The 25946-nt window shown below is 41.3% G+C and overlaps 1 protein-coding gene and 1 pseudogene across 1 annotated transcript in view; both read right to left on the bottom strand.

Annotated features, from left to right (window-relative positions):
- The window catches only part of ric1 (RIC1 homolog, RAB6A GEF complex partner 1), a 42534-nt gene extending 28577 nt beyond the window's left edge, over nt 1-13957 (bottom strand). The window contains 2 exon segments of the mRNA XM_034204723.1: nt 6997-7104; nt 13327-13957. Of these exon segments, the coding sequence (XP_034060614.1) occupies nt 6997-7104; nt 13327-13467 (249 nt within the window). The 5' untranslated portion in view covers nt 13468-13957.
- A 5911-nt stretch (nt 13958-19868) lies between these two features.
- Nucleotides 19869-24707, bottom strand: LOC117538872 (annotated as a pseudogene).
- Between the last annotated feature and the right edge of the window lie 1239 nt (nt 24708-25946).

Here is a 25946-nt window from a genome sequence, read left to right as displayed (position 1 = left end):
CTTTAACCTGGTTTCTCTTAATAACTTGGGCACATAGAGTTAGGACATACAACAGTTGTTATGCGAGAGGAGCATAATAGATGATGCTATATTTATAGGACTTAAGACAGGGCTTTCATTCTTGTCACATAACACTTCCTCTTCTTTCGTAGGCACTTCTACGCTGCAAACCAACTGTTACGACATGATGCCGCATTTTGAAAAGGTGGGACATCAAAGGAACGACCTAATGTTGCTGTAAAACACAAAGTGAATAGAAATGAAGAAGAAACAGCTGACTGGTAGCTACTCGAGTTCAGGCTTGCATGTAGAATGAAAGTCTGTGGTTCGCAGAGATAGTGTTGAGTCAGCACAAAGCTGCACCAGCGTACTGGGGCCTCTTTTTTTATGCATGTTTCAACAAGCCCTAGAAATCCAAAAACAGTAACACACACAAAGGCTTGTGGATATCTGCAATGGCTCTCTGAAATTAAGTGTACTTTCAATATAAAAGGATGCGAACACAGAATATAACTGTTTCTTTCCAACAAGACATCTTTTACCAGCTGTGTGTGATAAAGGAAGCGACACAATAAAAAGGAGCATCTAATCTAGAAAAAGCCACAACACAAAGTAAAGCCACGTAGTATCCAGAGAAATATCTGATGCAGTCTCAGCAGAACTATGCTTATTGCAGAGGTATGTTTGCTCCTGTTATTGCATACACATCCTGACAGTATGTGCTTGAGATAAGATAAGAAGCTGAGGGTTGCAAATGTTGACAAAAACATAAACTGCTTCAGGGAATCTTGACTGTGCAATTTGAGCAATCTGTTCCTTATTTACATTTTCACCCTGTTGACTCCAGCTGGAAAACCATGTGCGTTTCCCTCATTCAATGCTTATATCTAGAATAAGCTCAAATGTACTTAAAAAGGTCTCCCATCATGCTATTTTTAGGCATATATTATGACATATAAAAAAAAATCTCTCATATCCCTCTGTTTCAGGCCTGTTAGAGAACTGCAGGTTCGGGGTCCATAGCTTGAAAAAAAGAAAAGAAGGGAAGCTTGTGCCTGCTCGGAATTCTAAGAGATACTCAGCGAAGTGCTCCCGTAATTAAACGCCATATCATTCCAAACCACATCCAGGATTATTTCTGAAACAGTATGGAGCTCAAATGCTTTTTCTCTTGCGGGTTCCTTTTTTTATTTCCTGCTATTTTACACATACAGTACAGGTTAGCTCTGAGTGTTAGCGATGCTTGCTAATGTAAACAAAGACCATATTACGTCCAAAACACGTCGGGCATTGTTTCTGATTGGGCTGTGAGTTCGCATTTCCGATATTACGTCATAACGGACGCAAATCTGGATCAGCTCTGTTCTACCCCCGTTTTTAGAGATTTGGGTACGGAGGGAAAGAGAGAGGGTTTTCTTTTCTGATGGTGAGTGAGTTCCCTGACACACCGGGGACACATGTTTATGTATAAAAGACATCAAAAAGTGCATTTTGCATGATAGGTCCCCTTTAAGAGATGTTGAATGTCTGTGTCAGAGAAAAACAGAGTTAAAAACAGTGCTGTGGCCGAGAGTCTAAAAAGAGAGAGGGAACTTTTTGGCCTTGGATAGATCCCAACACACAGAGCTAAACGCTTGAAAGCATTTCCTCTGTTAGAAGATCCTTTCTGACTCCCGCCGCACAAAAACAAAGTCAGTCCCTTTTGCTCTCTCAGTTGCTGTAGACGTTTTTCACTCTCACATGCAGACACACTCGGCTAAAGATAGTCGTAGCTACGGTTTATGAGAGTGATTACGTCTGCTTCGAGGTCTGCAGGGTGTGTGAGCAGTCAAACATCTGGGTAACAGCTGGTAGCCTAGGCCAGGATCTTTTGCCTGCAACCATGGCGTTTGTAGTTCTGCTGTTCCTGACTTTTTTAAGACTGCTCACCCTATAATTAAATTACAATGCTAGCGAGGGTGAGAAATGTTATGGCTTCTTGAAGATTTAAAAAAGAGGGCAGCTAGTCAAAACATGTAATAGCCATTGGATTATTTGCAGGGACTGAAGCCACTGAAGGCGCAAAAGATAACAGATTTTAAGGACGGCCATCAATTTTTTTTTCAAATCTTATTTGAGTAGAATACAGAGCTCTGTTCTGATTTCTCTAGGTTTATGGAAATGGAAATGTACAGCAAACAACATAGTGAATGCTTGGTTTGGGACACAATATTTAAACTACATATCACTCTCTCCTTATTTCCCCTTTTCAGGAAGTTAGATAATGCAACCTTTAGATATACGACTAGTCACTGCAGTTAAAAGCGCTGTTTCTAGTCGGTAGATCTCACTTCATGACTTGAAAAACCAAATGCAGACCCTCGCACCTAAACTGTTGCTCTCAAGTGAACAAGCCCTTGCAATAAACATTTTGTGTGTGAAAGGAAGTGCCAAAAAGAATAAACTTAGAGAAAGAAACGCACAACAAAATATGATAACATCCTCCTAAAGGGCATTTCAGGTTTGATGACAGGTTTGTCAAGTTGAATTCATCTGGGACTCAAGGATAATGAGTCATTTGAAAGCTTCATTAGAATTAAAGCTGCAGCTCACATTGGGCTTCAACATTGTTGGCAATAAAGAGGGATTTCGGTTGCAAATCACATACAGTTTGTGGTTGCGATGGTGGTGTTTCCAGTCGATACACATTTATGCCACAGGACTACTGGGAGAACACATAGCATGGCCAGTCTTCCCATCATTAAAATGAAATACTTTTCACCAGTCATGAGTGAAAATCTAACTATGTGTTGTTGGAGCCCAGAAAGTGAGGGAACTGTTATTTGTAGCTCCTCCACCTGCTCCCTGTTGTGTTTGGATGGTTGGCCCGGGGCAGAGCCTGAGTTACTGCTTTTCCAGACACATTCACTGCATTCATTCATGTGTACTCAGTAGGAGAGGTGGGGATGAAAGGGAGGGGGGGGCGCAGACGGACACCAAGAGGTCACTGTGGTAATATTTTCCAATACCTTATGCAGAGTAGTCACTTTATTTAATCAATCGGCCATTTCTGTGTTGACAATTTACATGAGACCAGAGATGAGAGTAACACATACGTCACTTCCTGGCAAAAGTACGGCCCGCCCACTTTAGGGGGAAAACAATGCATCAGAGCGAATTGCCAAAAATAAAATAATTTCTTCATGTCTTAAAGCTGCCAAGTCATATATTGCACCTCAAACAACAAACACATGGCGAGTTACGGTTTCTTTACTTCCACTACAGAAAAAAGGACAGTAAAAGAAACTATCTAATTCATCATTTCCCTATTGATTTAAATTAAACTATACATCGACGCAGGTCATCCATGTCCAATGACATTATTTAATAGTTTGCCTGTCTGACCATCATAATTGGGCTTCTTGACAGCGAATTATTTTCCCCCAAAACTGGGCAGGACCTAATTTCACCAGGAAGTAACGCATCTGTTACTCTCATCTATTAGACAGTGTCTCCATGTCTTAACTGAGGCATCATCTGGACATTTCTAAGCATGGTACAAAATATTATAAAAGTGTGTGTGTGTGTGTATGTATGTGTATGTGTATGTGTGTGTGTGTGTGTGTGTGTGTGCGTGTTGTAGCCCCTCTCCTGATGCAGTGAGTTCAGCAGTGGCTTCAAGGACAAGTGGTGGTGTTTTGGGAGAAACGTGTGCACTGCAGCCCTCTGCCAGACTGACTTCTAAACAGCCTCGTGTGTCCTTGACAGTATTTCCTGGCAGTGTTTACAAAAAGGTGCAAAATACGCTTTTCTAAGGTATTTCATGAAACATAGAAAAAAAGGGATTCTGAACTTCTTGAATACAGAGCTGCATTATTCAAGATACATCCTTCTTTTTAATAAACCTTCAAATCAACAGGTTGTTTTGCATTAAGCGGCTATATAATAAATAAATGAGAAACTCTGATCCAGCACATTCTAAATATGGTTATGATACTGTATGAAAGAAACCAAATAATATGGCTTATCCAGGATAAAACTGCTAAACCCAAGAACACTTCTACAGGAAATTATCTGGTCCTGCAATATGTGGATGAATTCAAAACTATACTCTTGAGACATATTATCCTGCGGGATTATTTTGTTAAGAAAACCTAGCATTAGTTTTGTTAGGTACGTGGTCAGATTTCCATTCTGAGTTACAATGTCTAAATATTATTTCAATATTGTACCAATACACAGCTGTTTGCTTTAAATTACCTGGGTTCTATTGTTGTTGACTTTTCAAATGTTTACCTGCAAAAGCTGTAGTACTGCAGGCATCTAACTGAGTCCACACATGTGTAAGCAGAGATACAACAAGCGCACACAAACACAAAGCATTACCAGTGTGATCTAATGGTTTTAATCCGTGTGTGCTTTGTTTTGATGCCGTTTGCTTCTGATCTGGGTCTTGGCGGTCGCCCTATGTGTTAAACATCACATGGCCTTTGGAAGCCGATTGAGTCATTGCCTTGTGTGAGATTACTCAACAAGACACTTTATTCGCACAGTCATCTACGGTGACGATTGCTCAGCTAGCGAGTAATGGTAGCAAGAACACAAAAATGTCAGCGATTGATGTATCTTGAAGTTCAGCGCTATCATTTTTCCAGAATGTATTGTGCTTTCAAAGCAGTTGCACGAACACTTTGCACCCTTTGTTTTGGGTAAACAATGAAACTAGATGGTTATCATCTTTGAGGGGCATTATTTTCTCTCAAACGAATGCACAAGACCAGATGCAACACTGGAAAGCTGAGTAATGCTTATATCACACATTTATGCTGATAAGCTTTCTGGTTATTTACATGAAAACCTTTTACACAGCAGATGCAGCATCCCCCCTCTCAGCATGCATTCAGACATTACTTTAACACCAATTAAATTCTCTTATCGAGGATTACCCTTGATGGGAACGATTTACATTCAATCCTGAAATTAGATAAGAGCAACAAATCCAACCAAGATGTACGATGCAACCTTCCAGGGACAATGCTCAGAGAGTGTATCAAACATGCTGTCTCTCCCTGAACAAGGCCACTGTTTGGGGCATTTTATTTAAATATTATATTGGTAGTGCTCTCAAACTAAGTGAAACCTGTGTGTAAGAAACAAGGACAGTGATGATGTCAGAATATAAAATAGAAAGTGTTGCATAATGCTTCACAGAAATGTAGGCATGTTGATTTGCTTTGAAAAACTGCCCTAAAATAAAAAATAATGCTTACATTACAGTGGACATTATTATGAACATACCGTCTTAATTTCATGTTTGATATTGTTATAGGTGATGGTTTGATGATCCGAAAAGCGTGACAGTGTAGGAGAGATACTAGCATCAGTAATCGTGTGTGGGCTTGGCTTACATACAGTAACATGCTGGCGAGAACATTTTATCTCCATGGAAATGAGCATGAATTTTTTTAATGATATCTTTCGAGCTTCGTGGGCTGATCATTTGCATTTTGTTTTGGGTTGTGGGTCTCTACCACGACTTTACACAAAGGCAGGGGTATAATCACAGGCAGAAAGAACCTGGGGAGATATCTCATGATTACTCAGGCGGGCACAGGCTGTGTTTCCTCCCCCCATTAGAGTGAATTTGTATCGATTTGCAAAACACACAACAACAAAAAGGCTTGCTCCATGTCCCCCCAAAAAAAAGCTGATGTAGCAGGATCCTTTCAGACTGCTGTAATCTGTTCCAAAAATATCTCGCCCACAACCTGAGGTCAGGGTTCAAGGGCAAAGGTGAGTGATGTCTACCTTATTTATAAATCTAAAAGAGGTTGGCTGGCTACTTTGATAGTAAAGTAAATACATTTGTGATTAAACACAAAACATCATGCTCTGTTATTAAAAAAAACGGTTTCACTTTGAGTTGATTGACTCACAGTCAGATAGGCAAAAGTATAGCGATCAGCAGATTTCAGATAGGGAGCAAAGTTTAACTGTGTCTTTCAAATGTTATATCAACATGTTATAGGCCGGTCTGTTCATTAAACCCTTATTAATTTACCTATAATATACGAAGTACTTCTCAACATTGCCTTTTTTCGTAGCATTTGGAAATTGCAACTGCACACTAATGTGACACCATGGCTCACTGCATTGGAAGACACTTTGATTAACGGTGAAGCGTTACATGATGTAGGACGCTTAGGTAGTTGTTTTCAATCCTGCACTTATTGCTGGAGGAATACCTTCCTTTTATCTGTTGCAAACTAAAAATAGGATAAACTCTGCTGTTAAGAGAAGCGCAGCCACACTTTCATTCTAGCATGTGTCATGTTATTGTGATGCACTGCATTTGTTAGGAAGCTGCTCTCGTGGTTTAATATAACTGAAGGATCCGGATCAAATTCTATTTTCAGTGGTTCATTACTTAAAGCATCTTCAATCCACTAACTGAAGCTCCACGTGCAATAAGTGATGATTGGACATTACTGTCATGGAAAGTAAAAAGAAAAACAAACAGGTAAGATAAAGGAGATGATGACCGAGGACGAGACAAAGGGGTGATTACGGGAGACAGTCAACCACACATGGAAAAACACGACGACACCGACTGTTGGCTTAGCGTCAGAGGTTTAGAGATTGAAAATCCAATAAGTTTAGCATTCTTGGAGTAATCACATTACATTTATCTGAGGCTTTTATCCAAAGCGACTTACAATAAGTGCTTTCAACCATAAAGAAACAGCAAGAATCCTGCAATTACATTAGCTTTCACTAAGACAAACCATTGCAAATGCTAATGCATTAGCTTCAAACAAGCCAAATGTTGTGTCAGATACAGAAGAGGGAAATTATGCTTTTTCCATTGGCCAAGATGCAGTTAAAACAGATGGGTTTTCAGTCTGCTACGGAGGATGTGTAGACTTTCTGCTGACCTGATATCAATGTACGTACAGTGTAAGTATATGGGGCAAAGTGCGTCAAACGTGAGATGAGAAGGAACATCGCTGTACTTACCGCCACAGCTATCATGGAGTCGTCTGGTTTCCATTCTGCTTTCTGGTAGAAGCCAAACTGGGTAGCCGCCTTTGCAGACTCGATATAGCTGACTATCAAAACACTGGGCTGTGGGTGGGGAATAGGGATATGGGAAAGAAAATGAGCACGTTAAACATACTGCAGGTCAAAGACAGTCACATATTACAACCAAACACATCCACAGGATAACCATCGGTGCTAAAAATGCCTTACGGTTGATTTTAAAAGATTTGATATATTTACAGAAAAATGAAAGCATTTTGTTTTGTTGGTTGGACATTTACATTAGCTCGAGGAAATTGTTGACTTTGTGTCAATTTTCTTAAGGTCTTACTTAAATGACATTTGAACAAAAATATGGTTAAATATTTGAATGCAGACTGCTGGGGAAATCAGAGACTAACTAAAAACAAACCAGCAACACACCACCATTTATGAAAACTGTATTTGTAACTGAATGTTGGTTTTTAGGCAAGAGGCAGTACAGATAAAAGTATCTCCTGGAGAACAGGATGACTGACTGTTGTTGAACTGCTTGTCCTCTCCTTGTGAGGCTAATTTACTCTGAGTAATAGGCTACATTTGAGCCTAGCAAGAAAAACCATACAACACAGATTGAAAGATAAACAGGCGTACACAACCAGACTTTGCCTGAGGCAGTTGCCTTTAATTTGCTTTTACCCCTGTATCGCTAGGGTAGATATTTGTCTGGATCACAACACAGTTCATTCCAACGCCCTAATATATCACCACCAACAATGTTGTGTTTATCTGCAGTCAAATAACAATTGAGTGGCTGTAAATGTGCAACTTCAACCAAAAGTGGTGAGCAGAATAATAGAGTCATACTGTCAATGTAATGAAACGAGTTAAGACAAGTGACAGGTCTCAACGTTAAAGAATGCTGGACACTGAATCACTATGGCCAGATAACAAAAGCAGGGAAAGATCTTATGTAATTCCAGTTGAGCAACATTACACCTCGTACCCGGTCACCGTCATGAGAGCAGGTTTCAGGTATCTGATAGTGTCTCTCTCGTAGCATGAAATCTTAATAATGCCAACGATACCTGTACTGGTAAAGCTTGCCCTGTTAGAAACAGAAAGAGAACCTTACCAATTGCAATAATATTTGTGTTATATTTTATCAGGATTAAAATCAATTTCAAGGACCGCCTTCTTTCATCTACATAACATTAAGAAACTAGTCCATGCATTTGTTACTTCAAGGCTGGATTATTGTAACTCTTTATTATCAGGGTGTACCAAGAAGTCAGTCAAGTCGCTTCAGCTGATTCAAAATGCTGCGGCTCGTGTACTAACCAGAGTTAGGAAAAGGGACCACATTACTCCTGTTCTGGCTGCCTTACACTGGCTCCCTATAGAACACAGGATAGAATTTAAAATTATTCTTCTCGCCTACAAAGCCCTTAATGGGCAGGCGCCATCATACCTTATAGAACCCATTATACCCTACTGTCCTACTAGGGCATTGCGTTCCAAGACTGCAGGGTTGTTGGTTGTTCCTAGAGTCTCTAAAAGTACAATGGGAGCCAGAGCCTTTTCTTATCAAGCTCCACATTTGTGGAATCAGCTTCCAGTCTGTGTTCGGGCGGCAGACACCCTATCCGTTTTTAAGAGTGCGCTTAAGACCTTCCTTTTTGATAAAGCTTATAGTTAGGGCTGATTAGATTCAGCCCCTAGTTTTGCTGCTATAGGCTTAGATTGTCGGGGACACCTTACTTCTTCCCTCTGTACTGTACTCTCATGTTCCAAATAACCCAGCTTCCCCAAATTTCTTTTTGGTGTCTATCTACGCCGGGATCCCGAGTCGTGGCTGATCCTGTTGCTGTGGTCCTGAGTCCTGGATTGCGAGCCCTGGATCTTGAGTCGTGGCTGTGGTCCTGGATCATAGGTCCTGGATGGATATCCTCGTGGATTCATCTTCCTATTATACACACATGCATTTCCAAACATTTGGGCTACCTATGTTGTAAATGTATTATCTCTTCGATTTACACACGGCATCTATTGCACGTCTGTCCGTCCTGGGAGAGGGATCCCTCCTCTGTTGCTCTCCCTGAGGTTTCTCCCATGTTCCCCTTTAAACTGTGGGTTTTTCTCTGGAAGTTTTTCCTTGTACAATGTGAGGGTCTAAGGACAGAGGGTGTCGTATTGTCATACTGATATTCTGTACAAACTAGGGCCGGGACTTTAACGCGTTAATTAAGATGAATTAATTACACAAAAATTAACGCGTTAAAAAAATTAACGCATTTTAATCGCACTTATTTTTGCACCGCGGAACGTTTCTCACTGGATGAGTTTCAGGCGTACCGATTATACTGGAGCACCAACTAACGTTCATGACTTCGGACAACAACAAACCACAGTGAACAACAGTGGGAAATGTTGTTTTAAAAAACGGACGGATTGAAGCGTCGATAAGAGCACGGTTGTATGCAAATTATGCAAAAAGGAATTCGCATATCACCGCAGCACATCAAGCCTCAAGTATCACCTCAATACAAAAACATATAGCAGCTAGCGTGGACGTTAGCCTCTTTTATCGCGTTCACACCAAAAAGAGCCGGTACTAAAATTTGTTCATGAGAACCTTTTTACCCCCACGAAAGTCCCTGCTAGAGAGCAGGGACTTTTTTCTCTTGTGAGAAAAGAGCTATATTTCTGATTGGCTGGGCGGATTGCAAACCACGCCCCGTAAAACTCCCAAAACGTTTTGTGAATTTTATTATCCTCGCATTAGCATTATTAGCATTAGCCCAGCGCAGAAACGCAGAGAGACTAATTTATGGCAACACAAAATAAAACATGGGAGCGGTGGAGATGAGGAGGTGTCGGCGTTCTGGCGATTTACTCGGAAGGCTGCTGGGACTCCCAGCAGCTTCTACTGAAGCCAGTCCCCAACTCCGGGGACTTTGGGCGGCAGTATACGCCGTGAAGTGGTTTGCGGCCTGCCAGTAAACCCAAAGCAGAAGAAGAAGTGACGTCAGTGGCTTCATTTGCCTAATCCACCTCCAGGTTCAAAGAGTTCTCATGAAATAAATTCTCATGAACCTTTGTGGGAAAAGTACTGCGGTGTGAATGCGCCTAATGGTATACTAAAATCCATGTGAAAAAAAATTGCTTCTCACTGTTCTCAGGTCAAATATTTATATGCGATTAATTTCGATTAATTAATTACAAAGCCTCTAATTAATTAGATTAATTTTTTTAATCGAGTCCCGGCCCTAGTACAAACTGTAAAGTCCACTGAGACAAATGTAACATTTGTGATATTGGGCTATATAAATAAACATTGATTGATTCATTGATTGATATCAGATCCCATTTACTGCAAAACAAATACCTCAAACTTAATCTGGAATAAACGTAAATGGCAAAGGGAATGAACTATTCATTGAAATGCTCCTAGGATTCATCAACACAGACAGGCCTGCAAACAGAACGCAAGGACCTGTGTTTGCATGACAACATCCCAAATAAAGAACCAGTATATATAATTTACATTTAGCCTAAAAGAGAAGCGGTTTCTAGTGGCTCAAGCTTGTTCTCCTAAATTGCTATTTCCACTGCTCAACCACAATTAAATTCAGTCAGCTGCTGTAACCAAATAAATCCCAGGGGAGTGTAGATCTTTACACACACACACACACACACACTAGTGCAACCAAACCTGAGCATGTACACACACAATGTGGCTAATTTTTGCAGGCACCCAAAAGGCCTACTATGGTATCAATGCAGCTTCACCAATATCTCTATCCCTCTATTCCTAGACATGGTGACCTCCCTCCAGGCTCTTGTAAGGAGACAGAGCAGAATGACTAAAAGGCTAAGCTACTGTGCTACACGGATTAAGCGATTGCGCCTCGGTCAGAACAAGTCTGGCTGAGGCTGCGCTGGCCGAGGTCGAGGATAGATAGGAAGGATTAAAGAAAATAGGCGTGATGGCTGATGGGAAATGGCAGATTTACAATCACCGATATGACAAATAACCTGAGCAACATGCTTAATTGCTTGTTGGTATGTAGAAGAATATAGTATTTACATTCATTCAGAGGATACTTCTTTTGAACATTTGAAAAACAAAACCCTCAACTAGATCCCTGTGTGTAAACATGCTATGAAGTGAGATAATGGATAGAACAGCTGTGAAAGGTGCATGTGAAGAGGAAGAAGTTGCTCCAATCGACATTCCTGACACTCCTTTTCCTGAACGCCTCATTGACACTCACAGGCAAAGTTCTTAAGAAAGAGGGGAAGGAAAACATGGTCACATCCTGAGTGGGCCTCAGGAAATAAACAGTGACCCCGATCCATTGTTGCCACACCTAAATAATATACAAACTGTATAGAACACAGACTGCTATAAGCATTGCAGAATATGTGGTTTTAAAAAACAAATGAGATTCACAGGGCTCACAGCACAGGGCTTCTTGGAATGTCAGAGGACTTTTCTACTTCACAAGGTGCTGGTGTTGACCCTGGAAACAGTGCTAACACATTCAACATGTCATAAGTCATTCTGCAACATTTAAGTTACTAACTTGTCTAGGTAGAGGAAATCCTTAGTAACAAATGGCTCGACAGCCAGAAATGTTCGTTGTCATGCAGTTACAATATCTAATGAATGTATATAAACAATGGTAAAAATGAGAACTCATCTGTGGAAGGTGCCATTATCTTGCACAATTAAATTCTCTGAAGTGGATTGATCTGCACCACTTTTTAAACCTTAAAACAGTCTTTGGTTAGGACTCACTAAATGCTACTTATTAATGTTTTCAGTCAAAGGATTAATGTTTTCAGTCAAAGGATTTGTTTCCCTTGTCCTGAAAAACATTGTTCCCTCTTATATCTGCTCCCAGCAGACACCAAGCTTTTCGTAGAAATAATTATTTTTGGCATTTCTCTCTTACGAAAAAGATAACCAGTACCAGCATTCATCATTTTGACAGAACACTGGCTTATACCATTACTCTCTTTTGTTTTTTTTCTCTAAGGTCAGAATTGTAATATTCTCTCTCTGTTCACACAGCGATTCTGGTCTGTTATGTATGGCAGGTTTATGACACTATCCTTCAGCTTACTGTACAGGTATCCTGTCTCTAGACCAGCTACTTCAGGGGCAATCATTTTAAGCAGCTGTCCTTGACATGGCACTTTAAAGGGGTCAATATTTTTGAATGAGGGTGCATTTCGAGCAAGGCCCTTTTGTGTTTAGTCATACCTCTCACAACCCCAAAAACTACTACTTTTTACTTTTTTAAACTCTTGTTGAAAGCAAGTCGACACTGGCCTTCAGATGATGCATTGAAGAGTATAACCCATCAAGACACACTATGTCTTAAAAAGCAGCTTTGCTTCTGTATTATGCTATAATTTAGAAAAAACTGCAGTTGCAGGGATCAAATGATGTGCTGACAGTTATTTACATAATCATTTAACTCTGGCAGCCTAAAAGCTCTTGATCTCTTGCCTGAACATGCGGTCAGTGGGTATTTGTTTTAAACACTATTGTAATTCCCTTGCTGATAGTTACTTCATCTTTGAACTTGAGGAGCCTTTTGAGGCAGAGTGATACAAACTTAAAATGTCACCAAAAGTACTGAATATCAACCAGGGATAATCAACCAGTTAAAATGTCACCATGCAGTCAAGAGTATTTGTTTTGAACACACCATACACTTTGAACTCAATGAGCCTTCTGGGTCAGAGTGATACAAATAAAAAAAGTTCGGAATGTACAAGAAAAACTCAACTAGTGGACACCTTTCTTCTATCTGACATGGAACATTCCCTTAAGTGAACTTCAGTGCCTCTGACTGAAATAATTAAACACAGCCTTTGTCATTAATGAGTGAGTAAATGGGAGGAAATACGCACGTGGAATGCCATTCACAAACAAGTGTCTTTATGACGGTGAATCACACGTATACGGATATACTCACACTGTCCTCATGCGTACGGATGTCACCTGTGTGATAGGTGTGTAGTTAGCACAGGTTGCCAACACATTCAGAATTACCTCCATCTCATCACTTATGACACCATGGTTGCTGTACATGTTTATTTATTACCCTTTTAATAAATATGTCGGGCAGACAGCCAGAATGCCACGCAGTAGTGCAACCGATTAAAAAATAATGGTGGTTGAACAGTATGGGTAATAGGGTAACTATGGTATACTATGTGCAACATGTAAGCCCAAATGAAAGCAGCACAGTACCCATTGTTTTTGTCGGTACAGCTGAGTATGACTGAAGCGAGGCAGGCTTCACTTACCCGACTAAACCATATGCTGAGCTGGGTCTCTGACAGCACGGCGAAGTAAAACCTCTGGGAACTGGGCTGGACGTGGAACGGCTCCTCTTCACTCCTCAGCGGACAAAGCAGCCTCCGTGGCCAGCCGGTTAGAAAATACATGACGGTAAACTCACTCCGCCTCGGCACTCAAAACAGTGTCGCAATGCCAGGTATTCGGCACCCCTTATTCCTCCTGAAGTGTTTAATCCAAGCGAGTCATAGGAGTTAAAATTCAAACTTTAAATAGCTAAATGCAATACATTATTATAAAACCAGCATATCAATCCATGAAAGCCGTAGAGAGAGCTCCCAACAGCCGATGGAGCTACAAGGCTAGCCCTGGGTTAGCATTCGCTTTCCAAGTTGAAGCTAATAAGCTATCCAAGGCAACGACAACCGAAAACAAAAGCAAGCAGGCCCGCAGTGACAGCTCCCAGCACCGAACAGCTTTCTGCAGCTGACACACGGGTGGATTAGCTTTCGCTCCCGCTGCCGTGTCAATTGTTACTGTCCCTGGAGCAGCTATGTTTGATAACGGTAAAGGGTCCAGTTTTCACTCCTGTGCCCCACAGTCGCCATCTTTACAAGAGTCTCTGTGGCTTCAAGCTGATTGGGCACCAAGGAGACGTTTGCGTAGTGTTGACATGTGACGTCAGCACTCCGTTATGCGAAATAGCGAATCCCCCCGGTGGCGTGATAGCAACGTGGCTCGACGCTGACATCTGCTGGTGTAAACATAACATATCTTCAATGGAATGTCTGATAGGATCTCATTACTTATCTTTAAATGTACATTAAAATGAGTTTACTTAAAGGTAGGGTAGGTAAGAATGGAGAAACCAGCTCGAGTGCGGTAGAATTTGAAAGTACGCCGCTGAAGAAAATCTGTCCCTTCCTTCAGACTTCCGTACAGAGCCCCTCCTCCAACACGCACGAACGCGCACAAGACCAATGAGGGCACGAGATAAGTTTGTGCACAGATGAGAAGGCTGACAGGCAGGTAGGCCATCCAGTTATTTTAGCCGGGCCGGCTCAGATGATTGGTCGTGCTTTTTACAGTACTACGGCTTCCACAGATGACATTTTTGTATGTATTTTTTGTCAAAGCACTTCATGTATTCATTGCTATCGGGATGTTAAGAGCATTCCATGGAATATAACAAAAAGTGTTTCTGAAGTGAATTACCTACCCCACCTTTAAGAGTGATTCAGAAATATAATTACAGCAGTCTTAAAAATAGACAAGTTAACAACTAAAATCCTTTTTTTTAAAAAAACATTTGCATCTTCTTAAAAAGGAACAAGCTTCGATCATCAATTGAACATTGATATCTGTTGGTTTCCCATAATACCACACATGTTTAGTACAAATAAATACCCAAAAGTATTTCTTGAGTAATAATTGTTCCAAACTGTTCAGGTTTCTACACATTCACAGGATGGTAAACTGCCTTCCCTGCCCTCATGTCTCATGTTTACTTCTCTTTAAGGGCCCAAACACGATAATGATATGCATGGTCATCCTTCTCAACATTGGCCTGGCCATTCTCTTCGTACACATTTTGTCATGAGACATCGTCCACCTCAGGTAATTAATAAACAAATGAAATGTGATTAAAATAACACAGTATACAAACTTGAGGGAAAAGGGAGTCTACTAAAATACAAATTGTGTTTTAATCTGCAGTTCACCACTCTGCAGAAGTGTTGGAGAGAGACGGCCTGCCTCCTCCTCAGTTAGGACCAGAGATAAGAAAATAATAAGAAGAAGCCTCACGCAGATCGCCGCAGCTTTTCTAAATGTGAAGCTCCTCTCTTTCCAGAGGATTGACAAACTGAAGGACATGAACCTGATTCAGAACGTCTGGATATGATAATGTTTGCATGTTAAAGTCGGGGCTGGATGGTAGAGTATGTCCTGTGCTTACACTGGAGAAGCATCGCTAAAGAAGTCACATTTTTTGCAACAAAAAAAAGGATGTTTAACCCAATCCTTCATTGGCACACACTGATTAGACCGGAAAGATAATTACACTTTGTCACGAGGTGTGTTTGTATTATGAAGAATGTTAATAACATACTGAATATTCTCTCCACTTTGCCTTAAACTGTATTGAGACACTGCAGCAGACGTGTGAAGATTACTGGTATTATTGTTTTAACTATCTACAATGTTCAACAGAAAACTGCTGAAAAAGTGCAATCCAACATTAAGCCAGTCTTTTTGTTTTCATCTTGCTGCTGCTCTGTCTCTTAAGACTCCAAAGCATGTCGAGTTACATTTCAACTAATTGCATTTGAGACTGGTGTACACTGTGAAACTTTCTCTTTTCACTGGGATTTATGTGCATTATTGTCAATTTGCTGCTTTGGTTTGGGAGCTGAAAACGGGGGCAATAGCTTATGAGTGTCACAGTAGTATGTTCCTGTTGGGTTTTAAATGAGAGCCGTGTATGTTTTGCAATAGAATGAGCAAACAAGAGAAAGGATTTATGTTAATAAAAAACAAACAAACAATCACTGTATGATGTAAGTTCCTCAATTTACAGATTTATATCGATACACAACAGAAGGGGATGTTTTGGCCTGTGAACAATTTGATGTATGTTTTAGTGTAGTAAACCGTCCGTTCTGATTCACAATGCCTTATTTTCAGGGCGTTTTAGTAGAGCCAAATACGTCAACTTTTGTACGCATGAGGACACTGTGTATGCGTCTGTATTTTTGTATCATTTTGAAGTGCACATCTTTTCAGCATTCAAAAATATTCTATTGTATGATTTTTTTTTTGTCAGAGGCAGTTATGCAAAGCTAAACCAATTTATTTCCCAAACAGTCCAATTACCTCATGATTGTGAGATGGAGAAAAACATATTGAACGGTTCTTAACTCCATGTCTTACGGTGAGAAGAGCACCCTCCAGATATGCTATATTATCTTTGAGCCATTTAACACATTACTTTTAAGAACAAAGGTTTTAAGATGAATTTCCTTTGCAAATGAACAAACTGGTTGGGAGTTGTTCTAAGGCATAAAGTGACATTTCACATTAAGTTAGCGTTAATACATTTCTTATTTGGCATGCGTTTCTGCCCAATAACTGATCATAAATGTACAAAATCCATTAACTACCAAAGAGGCAATTGAAAGTGCAATAGGAATGAATCCATTTTGTTTGAATTACATTAAATATCCCTGCTTAATGTCAAGAAAAAGCATTTATTTGTAACCGAACATGGTGAATGATTACAGAACTGAAAATAGAAAAAAACGTTTACAACACCTGTGAAAACACTCCTTACAACACTATTTAGCCTTTTTCAATGTTGCTTTACATGGTTCCTAATGTATTGCTTTCAGTTTCATTCATTTTCCAGTCTGGGAACAGCAGAACTAAGTATTTTTAAACATCACCTGTCTGCCAGCATGAGAGCCCCACCTCACTACTATCCCTCCCTTGGGCCAGAGTGAATACCACACCCTATTTTAGATCAGGGTTAGGACTCTGTTCTTCTCACGTAAAGCACACATCCAATCCAATAAGTAAAATATATGCAAATGGTACTCTTGAATCATCTGATGATGGGAAATAATTTAGTGGTTAATCTAGCATTTAACTAGATTGCCATGCCTGGTCTGTTCAGATAAAATATATACATGTTAAACACCACTCCCTCCAAGTGACTGAATTGAGCAATAGCATCTGTGAAAACATTTGATTGAACTGAGCAAGTGAATACATACAACCCAGAGCCATATAATAGAAGAGTTACGACAACGGAAGTCCAAAAACGGTTATCGTCACGTGGTTCATGTAGAAGAGGATCGTTCCCCGGAAGTTCATGGCGGGCAATGTGAATGCATTGATAACAGGAGATAGAACTACGATTTTTGGTAATTATTAGTGAATAAAGGTTTTGATTTGCAATATTTATACAACAAATCGATATGTGTATGTATTTACATCAATATGTTTTAATAGAATTTGCTAATATTAAGTGATAATATTAGGATTAGTGTGAACAACTAGTTTACATGTTAGGCTAACAGTGCCTTGGTTAAAGAGCCTGTTGCTGTTTATTTATAGCTTTGAATTCTTTAAAACCAATATTATCTTCTTAAACCTGTATGGTAGTCAGGAGCATCACTTTCTAATGTTTATTGATATATTTAGAGGGAGGGGATCTAAAGTAATGCTTTAAAATTCAGATTAGATTAATGTCTACCATTTTCTTAAATTCATGGTAGTTTCAGTAATCCCATGGTAATTTAGGACACAAGTTATCTAAATGACTAATGTCATCTTTATGGCTTTCAGAAAGGACAGGAGACCGACAGGTGACTATCAAAGGACTAGCAGCAGCAGCATGATGATGAAGATGATGTTAAATGTGTTGTTTTAGGAACATCTATTGCAAATACATGGAATTCAATAAACATTGAATAGCATATCATGCAGTTTGTCTGTGCCTTTTCCTCCGTGTTGTCCTGGTTTGCTGTGCTGCCTCCTAGTCGCCACCATGGTTTGCTGTGCTGCCTGGGGATGCTCCAATCGCTCAGAGAAAGGAGTACGAATGTACAGCTTCCCCACTGACACAGAGCGGAGGAAGCAGGAGCAATTTCACGACCAACAGCAAAAAAATATGTGATTTATATACAAAACACTGCATTTGCACTTTTTCACAAAACGAAAACCACACCATTGGGAAAGCTTAATGTTTTGTTTAATACAAAAAACAGGGAAAGGCTTGAAAAACACTGAGAGTTGAGACTCAGGGTGCAGGGTGAGGGTCTCAGTGCAGGTATTCAGGCTCCATTGAATCCCCCTCTGGTTCTTGTGCTGAAAGAGGGATAAACAGACAGGAGAAAGGGTTATACACACCTATATAGCACACCTATTGGATGGGAAATTGCCTTGGGGAGATAAGGTGTGGTCTTTGTTCCCAACTGAAGTTATGGAACTTTATTATTTGTGAGTTTAACAAAGTATGACAAATGGCATCAGTAACATATGTGATATGAATTTCTATAAAGTTGTCTCACATTCTTGGTCATATTGTATATACAGTATGTAATGAGTATAACATGTCCAGTAAGTATAAAGTGTTTCCTAATACTGTGTATTCAACCACTATGGAATATGTATGTGGGCAGACAAAACTGAGTTGTTCTGTGTGTGAAGTAACCTCAAGTCACTCCGCAGGCACATTTTGAAGCAGACCAGTTTGTCAAGACAAAAAAGGGCAAGACTAGGCTGAGAGCAGAGGCTATACCCACCATCTTCGTGCATCGCCCTGTGGTCAAAAAGAGACACCACGATTCACCCCGGGACCTGTATCTACAAAGCCCATAGCTCATGATCACAGCGATAGTGTGAAAGGTGACACAGGTATAATAAGTATGACCTCTTAGTAACAAAAGTAATATTTCTTATTTTTAAGTGGTATAATATTTTAAATGTTCGAACATTTACAGTGCCATGTCTTCTACTTACATTAGTCTCAAAGATTGAGGGAAGAAGGGAAGGGATCACTGCCCTCCACCTGCCAGAGGAGCGCAAACAACAAAAACAAGCAAGGTGTCCCGTCATGTACCTGGAAGTTTGGGTTGGCAAAATGGAGTAAGAGAGGGACTTGAAAAACCTTGGTGGCTGTCTACTCATGTTGTTACAGTTGTCTTGGTTACAGCTCTCAAGTTTTTTTTTGTGCCATTTCCACATCTTTAGAAAATATGAAAAAATTGAAGTGAAATCAACCTCTTCTCTGGAGAACAAACTTCGATTTCTCTGTCTTGTGAGTTTGCAGTCTTGCAGTTTTGCTCCTCCACCTGTAACATCACTGCTCCTCCACCTGCCATACAGTAGGTTACTAACAAGATTACTTATATAATACAGACAGTGATAGAATACATGTTTAGTATGCTTACTTATATAAAACAGTAGTATTAAACTTACCTTGTGTGTTCACTCTCACTTAAGTTCCTCTCCCTTTGCCATCAATCCAAAATCAGCTGAGCTGCAACATTATACACACAGGTAATAATCAACATAATCACAAGGACACAATATGGCTCTGCTAAAAACACTCACTCTTACACGCACCAAAGTTATATTTATCTAATATTTAACTCCCTCCACCCCCGCATACAATCCCGTTTAGAAGCCCCTCTTCTCTAATTCAACAACGTTGGACCAAATAGACATTAAGAGAACGGAATTTACAATTAAAAGGCTGTTCAACGTGTGTTGCTAACTTGCTTCGGTATCCTAGCATGATCTGTTATCTGTAAACGTTCCCTAAATCTACTAATTTAGGGATAATCCACTGACATCCTTTAATACACATGTTCAATTGAATCAGATGTACTGATAATATCCGCAATATAAATCTTTAAACTTCTTCTTACCTTTAAAAGTCCGTCACGAACGGTCTATTATGCTGCAACTCCACAGCTCTGCTAGCCTTGGCGCTAACTTCCGGGGAACGATTGAGAGGCTCCACGATCCGCCATTGCTGTAAAAAAGTGGTCCATTGGAGTGAACGGAGATGTCATAACTCTTCTATTATATGGCTCTGATACAACCCATCTAGGCAGATAGGTAATGTTTAACAGTGTATTTATTGACGAGAGGAAAGCATAGTTTCAGGTTCAGTCAATTAACAATTTATTTTATTGACATTAATAAAACAGCATCAGAGATCAATAAAGCTGAATGTTTGCCTTTCTAATACTCCTCTCCTTCCTCATCCCCCAGGCTATCAGCTCCCCAACCTCCTCGTAATCTTTCTCCAGAGCGGCCATGTCCTCTCTGGCCTCAGAGAACTCTCCCTCCTCCATACCCGCACTTCTGGTTCTGACCCATGGAGTACCGGCACTTCTTGCTCAGTCCCGGCATGCTGGCGGTACTCCGGTACTCATGCACCGTGCCAGTACTCAACACTCTCCCGCCGTTCTTATTATACATCTATATATATATATATACAGCCGCCCGGTACTCAGTAGATGCGTCATGAGGTGCCGAACGGACATTCTCATCGCTCTAACCGCTGGAGTTTCACAGCGGCTGTCAGCTGTTTACTCCTGTCATTCAAACAGAACGTGCTGGAGAGGGGGCGGGGCTTATCTTCTCCATGTAAATACTGTGGTGGAAACGACTATGTCAAAATTAACCTATTTGACCGTGATTTAATAGTAGTACACGTTTCAAAATAATAATAATAATAATAATAATAATGCCGAAGTAACAACATACTGAAAACTGTTAGTAAAACCATGTTTTAATGCTTTACAATTTACATACCTAGATGCACGTGTGTTGTGTTTATGCAGTGCAACTCCCACCCAGTGGGTGGCTATGTAGAGTGATAGAACAGAGCAGGCACGCCCCCGAGAGAAGGAAAGCAAGTCACGTCACAAATTAGCATTTCTAAAATGTTAGCGTGGATTAATAAAAGTGCAAAAAGACAGCGGTTGTCGCCGGAAGAAACTTCAAATACAGAGAATGCTGTGCCTGTGTTGGAAATTGTGTCTGATGGGGAGCTTTCTTTGGTTGATCCTCCTGCTCCAAGTTCTAATGCATTAGCATTAGCACTAGCTCCGCCGCCTCCTCCAGAGCCTCTAACGTTAGCTGCTGATGGCGCAACTGCCACCACCAACACCGGGCAAAGCGATGCACCTGACTGCTGGACAACGGACCAGGTGCAATATTTTTGCAAGACCAATGCATGGCTCCTTCTTAAAGATAAGAAGCTAGGATGTCGGATATGCAGAGATGTCAAATCTTTGGGAATACACACTGGACAAGGACTGAAACTGTCAACTGAATGGGGTGAGTGTGCAGTGTCTCATTTCGGTGTTGACAAGGGCAAACAACAAGCTAGCCTGAGAAAAAAAATCAAAGAACATAAAGAATCACAAGCCCATGTAAAAGCTGCTGACATCCTTACATCTGCTTCACGTGAAACTATTCAACATCAAGTGCAGTCTATGCATAAATCTGAATTAGACACCACTATCAGAGTTTTTCGAACGGCATATAAAATTGGCAAACATAGCCGGCCATTCACAGACATGCCAATTGATTTGAATGTACAGAAACTGAATGGGCTGAACGTGGGCAGGGTTTTGCACTCCAATAAAACCTGTGGCGAAATCATCGACCACATAGCTCATGAGCTGAAGAAAAAAATGGCAAAAGACATTACAGAAAACCAAAGAAAACTCTGTGTTTTGGTCGATGAATCTACCACTATTAGTGGTAAAACGGTGCTTGTTGTGTGTCTACGCTCAGCATTAGCTGATGCTGAGCCCGAAACGTTTTTTTGGGAGCTGATCGAGTTGGATGGAACAACGGCTGATGACATCACAAAGGCGTTAATGGAGTGTCTTGGAAGAGATTTTAACGAGGACTTTTTAGGTCAGTGTTTCGTTTCTTTTGCATGTGATGGGGCTTCAGTCATGCTAGGGAAGGGAACAGGCGTTGCTACCCAGTTGTGTAGTAAATTCCCAAGCCTGTTTGTGTGGCACTGCTCCAATCATCGTCTAGAGCTGGCAGTTGGGGATGTGGTCAAGGAGGTCTCAGGGCTCAATCATTTCCAGATCTTTTTTGACAAACTCTATTCCTTGTTCCATGCCTCCCCCAAAAATCAGAGGCAGTTAGCGCAGTGTGCGCAAGCAGTCGGACAGCGTCTCCTGGTGATAGGGCGTGTTTTGTCCATCCGCTGGGTGGCTTCAAGTGAAAGGAGCGTCAGAGCAGTCTGGGAAAACTACCGAGTGCTTCATGATCACTTCACAAATGCTGCAAACGACACGAGCAGGGATTCCAGAGACAGAGCAAAGTACAAGGGCCTGGATGATGTGCTCACATCTGCAACGTTTGTCAGCAATCTGGGACTGATGTACGATGCGCTCACAGAGCTCAGCGACCTCTCTCGGCAACTCCAAAAAAGAGAGATGACACTGCCTACAGCAGATAGGCTCTTAACTCGAGAAATACGAGTTTTTGAATCCATGGTCACCATGCCTGGCCCACACATGACTACAGTTCATACAGCTCTAGCTGAGAAGTCCTTCAAGGGTGTTGCCCTGCGTGAGAATGGCAGGCTTGTACAGATTCATGCAGGTCAGTTTTTCCGCAGTATGGTAGAGAATCTGAGACACAGAATGACTTCCACAACCTCCTCTCATGTCAGCACAAGAGAAATCCCATTACATGGCCGGGAGGCCCGGGACAATCAGCTAATCCAGGACATGAAAGTTATCCATCCTGGAAGTTGGCCTGAAGAGGAGTTAGACGTACAGTATGGGGACGTAGAGGTGCTACGTTTGTGCAAAGTGCTGAAAGTGGACAGAAGAGAGACTGTTCAGGGCTTTCGCGAATACAAGGAAACCAGGGCATCCCGTACACCTGCTGCCATGGAGCCTCTACTGAAAGCAGTCCGAACCATCGCTGTCTCCACTAGTGAGTGTGAGCGGGCATTCAGCTGCATGAACGATATCCTTACTGCAAAAAGGAATGCTCTCTCTGTCAGCCGACTGTCCAGCCTGGTTTTCATTAAATGTAATGGACCATCACTAGGACAGTTCAATCCGGAACAGTATGTGAGGTCCTGGCTGGCAAAGGGAAGGAGAAGTGATGATGAAAGAGCCTGTCCAGCTCCAGCCCCTGATACTGATGTCCCCAAGGCCTTCTGGAGCCTTTTCTAACAATGTGAAGTATATTGCAAAGCAGCTCACCCAGTGAGAAGACTTTTGGCATAATGTGCCGATTTGTACAGATCCTGGAGATAGAAGGACTTCAGACCAACCAGGGAGTTATCTGATCAGCTTGGTGTTCAATGTAACTCTTTACCATGGCTCAGACTTTGTTACTTGCAGTTACAGTTTCTCATTTTAGATTGTGCAAATTTTGCATTGGTTTTTACATGTTCTTTGTTCATGCTCTTTATCATTTTTCTGAGTTGGAAAGTTAGATTGCATCATAGTTTACTTTATACATATTTGTATTCTTCAGTGGTGAAGTATATTGCAAAGCAGCTCAGCCATGTGAGAAGACTTTTGGCACTTTTTCGTTTTTCGTTTTCTGAGTTGGAAAGTTAGATTGCATTCAAAATGTACAGAAATACTTAATTTTGTTAAAGCTTTTTATAAAAAATGCTTCTGACCAGAGCTTTGTTTCCTTGTCATTAATGTTGAACACCACCAGAGGGGCTCTCACCTGAAAGGTCTCTGCTTCATGTGTCTTCAGCAGAAGATCTAGACTTTGATTGCTATATTTTCAGTTAATATTGACCTTACTGAGCTTTAGCCATATCCGCTGCCTATCATAAAAAATGTTAAGTACAGTGAACCTTTCTAAAATATACAGTAGTAAAGAGACAAACCCACCAGCATTATAGTAGCCAAATTCTTGTTTGTGGGCTGTATATATAAAATTGACTTGAAAAAGTTGCTGATTTTAGAGTACTGGCACCTTTTTCATTCCAATTCAAGCACTGCCCTCACCCACATACCAGTGCACAAAGGCACGCTTAGCGTACATCAGATCAAACTTGTGGTCAAGCCGAGCCCAGGCCTCTGCAATAGCAGTGGTGTTGCTCAGCATGCACACAGCCCTCTGGACCTTGGCCAGGTCTCCATCAGGAACTACAGTGGGCGGCTGGTAGTTGTTGCCCACCTTGAAACCAGTGGGGCACCAGTCCACAAACTGGATGGAGTGCTTGGTTTTGATGGTGGCAATGGCAGCGTTCACATCTTTGGGAACGACATCACCACGATACAAAAGGCAGCAGGCCATGTATTTACCGTGGCGTGGGTCGCATTTCACCAACTGATTGGCTGGCTCGAAGCAGGAATTTGTGATTTCTGCCACGAGAGCTGCTCATGGTACGCTTTTGCCGTGGAGATGACAGGGGCATAGGTGGCCAGAGGGAAGTGGATACGGGGATAGGGCACCAAGTTGGTCTGGAACTCTGTCAGATCAACATTGAGGGCACCATCAAAATGAAGGGAGGCTGTGATGGAGGACACAATTTGACTCATTAACCTGTTCAGGTTGGTGTAGGAGGGACGCTCGATATCAAGGTTTCTACGGCAGATATCATAAATAGCCTCATTATCAACCATGAAGGCACAGTCAGTGCTCCAGGGTGGTGTGGGTGGTCAGGGTGGCATTGTAGGCTCCACCACAGCGGTGGACACCTGGGGAGCTGGGTAGACGGAGAACTCCAGTTTGGACTTCTTGCCGTAGTCGACGGACAGACGCTCCATCAGCAGGGAGGTGAAACCAGAGCCGGTGCCCCCTCCGAAGCTGTGGAACACCAGGAAACCCTGAAGACCGGTGCACAGGTCAGACTGAAACAAAAAGAGAAAATCATCAAATAATAAATGTATTTATTATATAATACAAAGACAGCAGTGCCAAGGGTTCACAGCTAATGATACAAAAGCGTATTAGTGCACACAGCATGTAAACCAGGGGTGGGGAACCTCCGTGAGGTCACCCTTGAAAAAGAGATCTTTTGATCTCAAGGGGCTTTCACCTGGTTAAATAAAGGCTAAAAAAAAGAAAAGTGATCTAAACGTGATCCGTTTCTTAAATGTGTGTCAACCACATACCTTATTTTTAGCTATTTTCCAAAATCCTATGGAGAAATTGCATTGCATTTTTGTCGAAGGAACCGGAAGGAGTTTACTTCCGGGTTTTAGGATGCGTCACTGCGGTTCCGAAAGCACAATGACGCAGTTGTTGGCAGACAGGTGGCACGATTGGAGTTGGACGTGAATGTGGGCCAGTGTTAAGAGAGGACTACGCATTTACATTCTCTGCAACTGTCTCACACGGATTGCGCCACTGCCACACCCCTTTAGGAGACTAGTGGCATGGCAGGCCAGAAAGTAAACACACATAATAATCATTATCTAATTCGACCTAAATAAAGTAAAAATTGGAACCATGTCTCTCATCTCTCTAATGTGAAGACATTAGAGAAAACACGTCGGTTTGCTATCCTGGCTCCAAAATGGTGGAATGAGCTCCCCATTGACATCAGGACATCAGAAAGCCTACACATCTTCCGGCGCAGACTGAAAACTCATCTCTTTCGACTCCACTTCGAGCGATAGAATTACTAACAAAGCACTTATACTAATAAAAGGACTGGCTTATCTAAAGCCAGTTAAGTAGCACTTGAAATGTTTTGGCTCTATGAAACCTGATGTATTTATATGATTCTGTTTTCTTCTAGTTTGTATCTTCTTGGTCGAATGCACTAGTTGTAAGCAGTGGCGGCCGCCCCCCCTCTTCCCACATGTTTGATTGTCATTAAAAATAAAAATACATATTTATTTTTTATTTTTAATGAACAAGGTAAATATTATATAGTTGGTATCAGTAAACTGTATAATCTACAATAAAATCTCGTTTAAAATTGTTTTACGATGTCTAAAGTTACTGATAAGTCACATGTTTCCTGGCTGGCCGCAGCGTGTATCATTACCCTCTCTCGTCAGGGCGGTAAGGAGCCCTCAGCCAGAGCAGCAGCAGCCAACTGTTGCTATCTGTAAACTATGCCGCCGAAACATAATTTCAGCCAATCAGC

The sequence above is a fragment of the Gymnodraco acuticeps genome, unplaced genomic scaffold (genome assembly GCF_902827175.1).
Source record: "Gymnodraco acuticeps unplaced genomic scaffold, fGymAcu1.1, whole genome shotgun sequence".
Classification (NCBI taxonomy): domain Eukaryota; kingdom Metazoa; phylum Chordata; class Actinopteri; order Perciformes; family Bathydraconidae; genus Gymnodraco; species Gymnodraco acuticeps.
The sequence above is the reverse complement of the archived record's forward strand: the minus strand, read 5'-3'. Positions and strand labels throughout refer to the sequence as shown.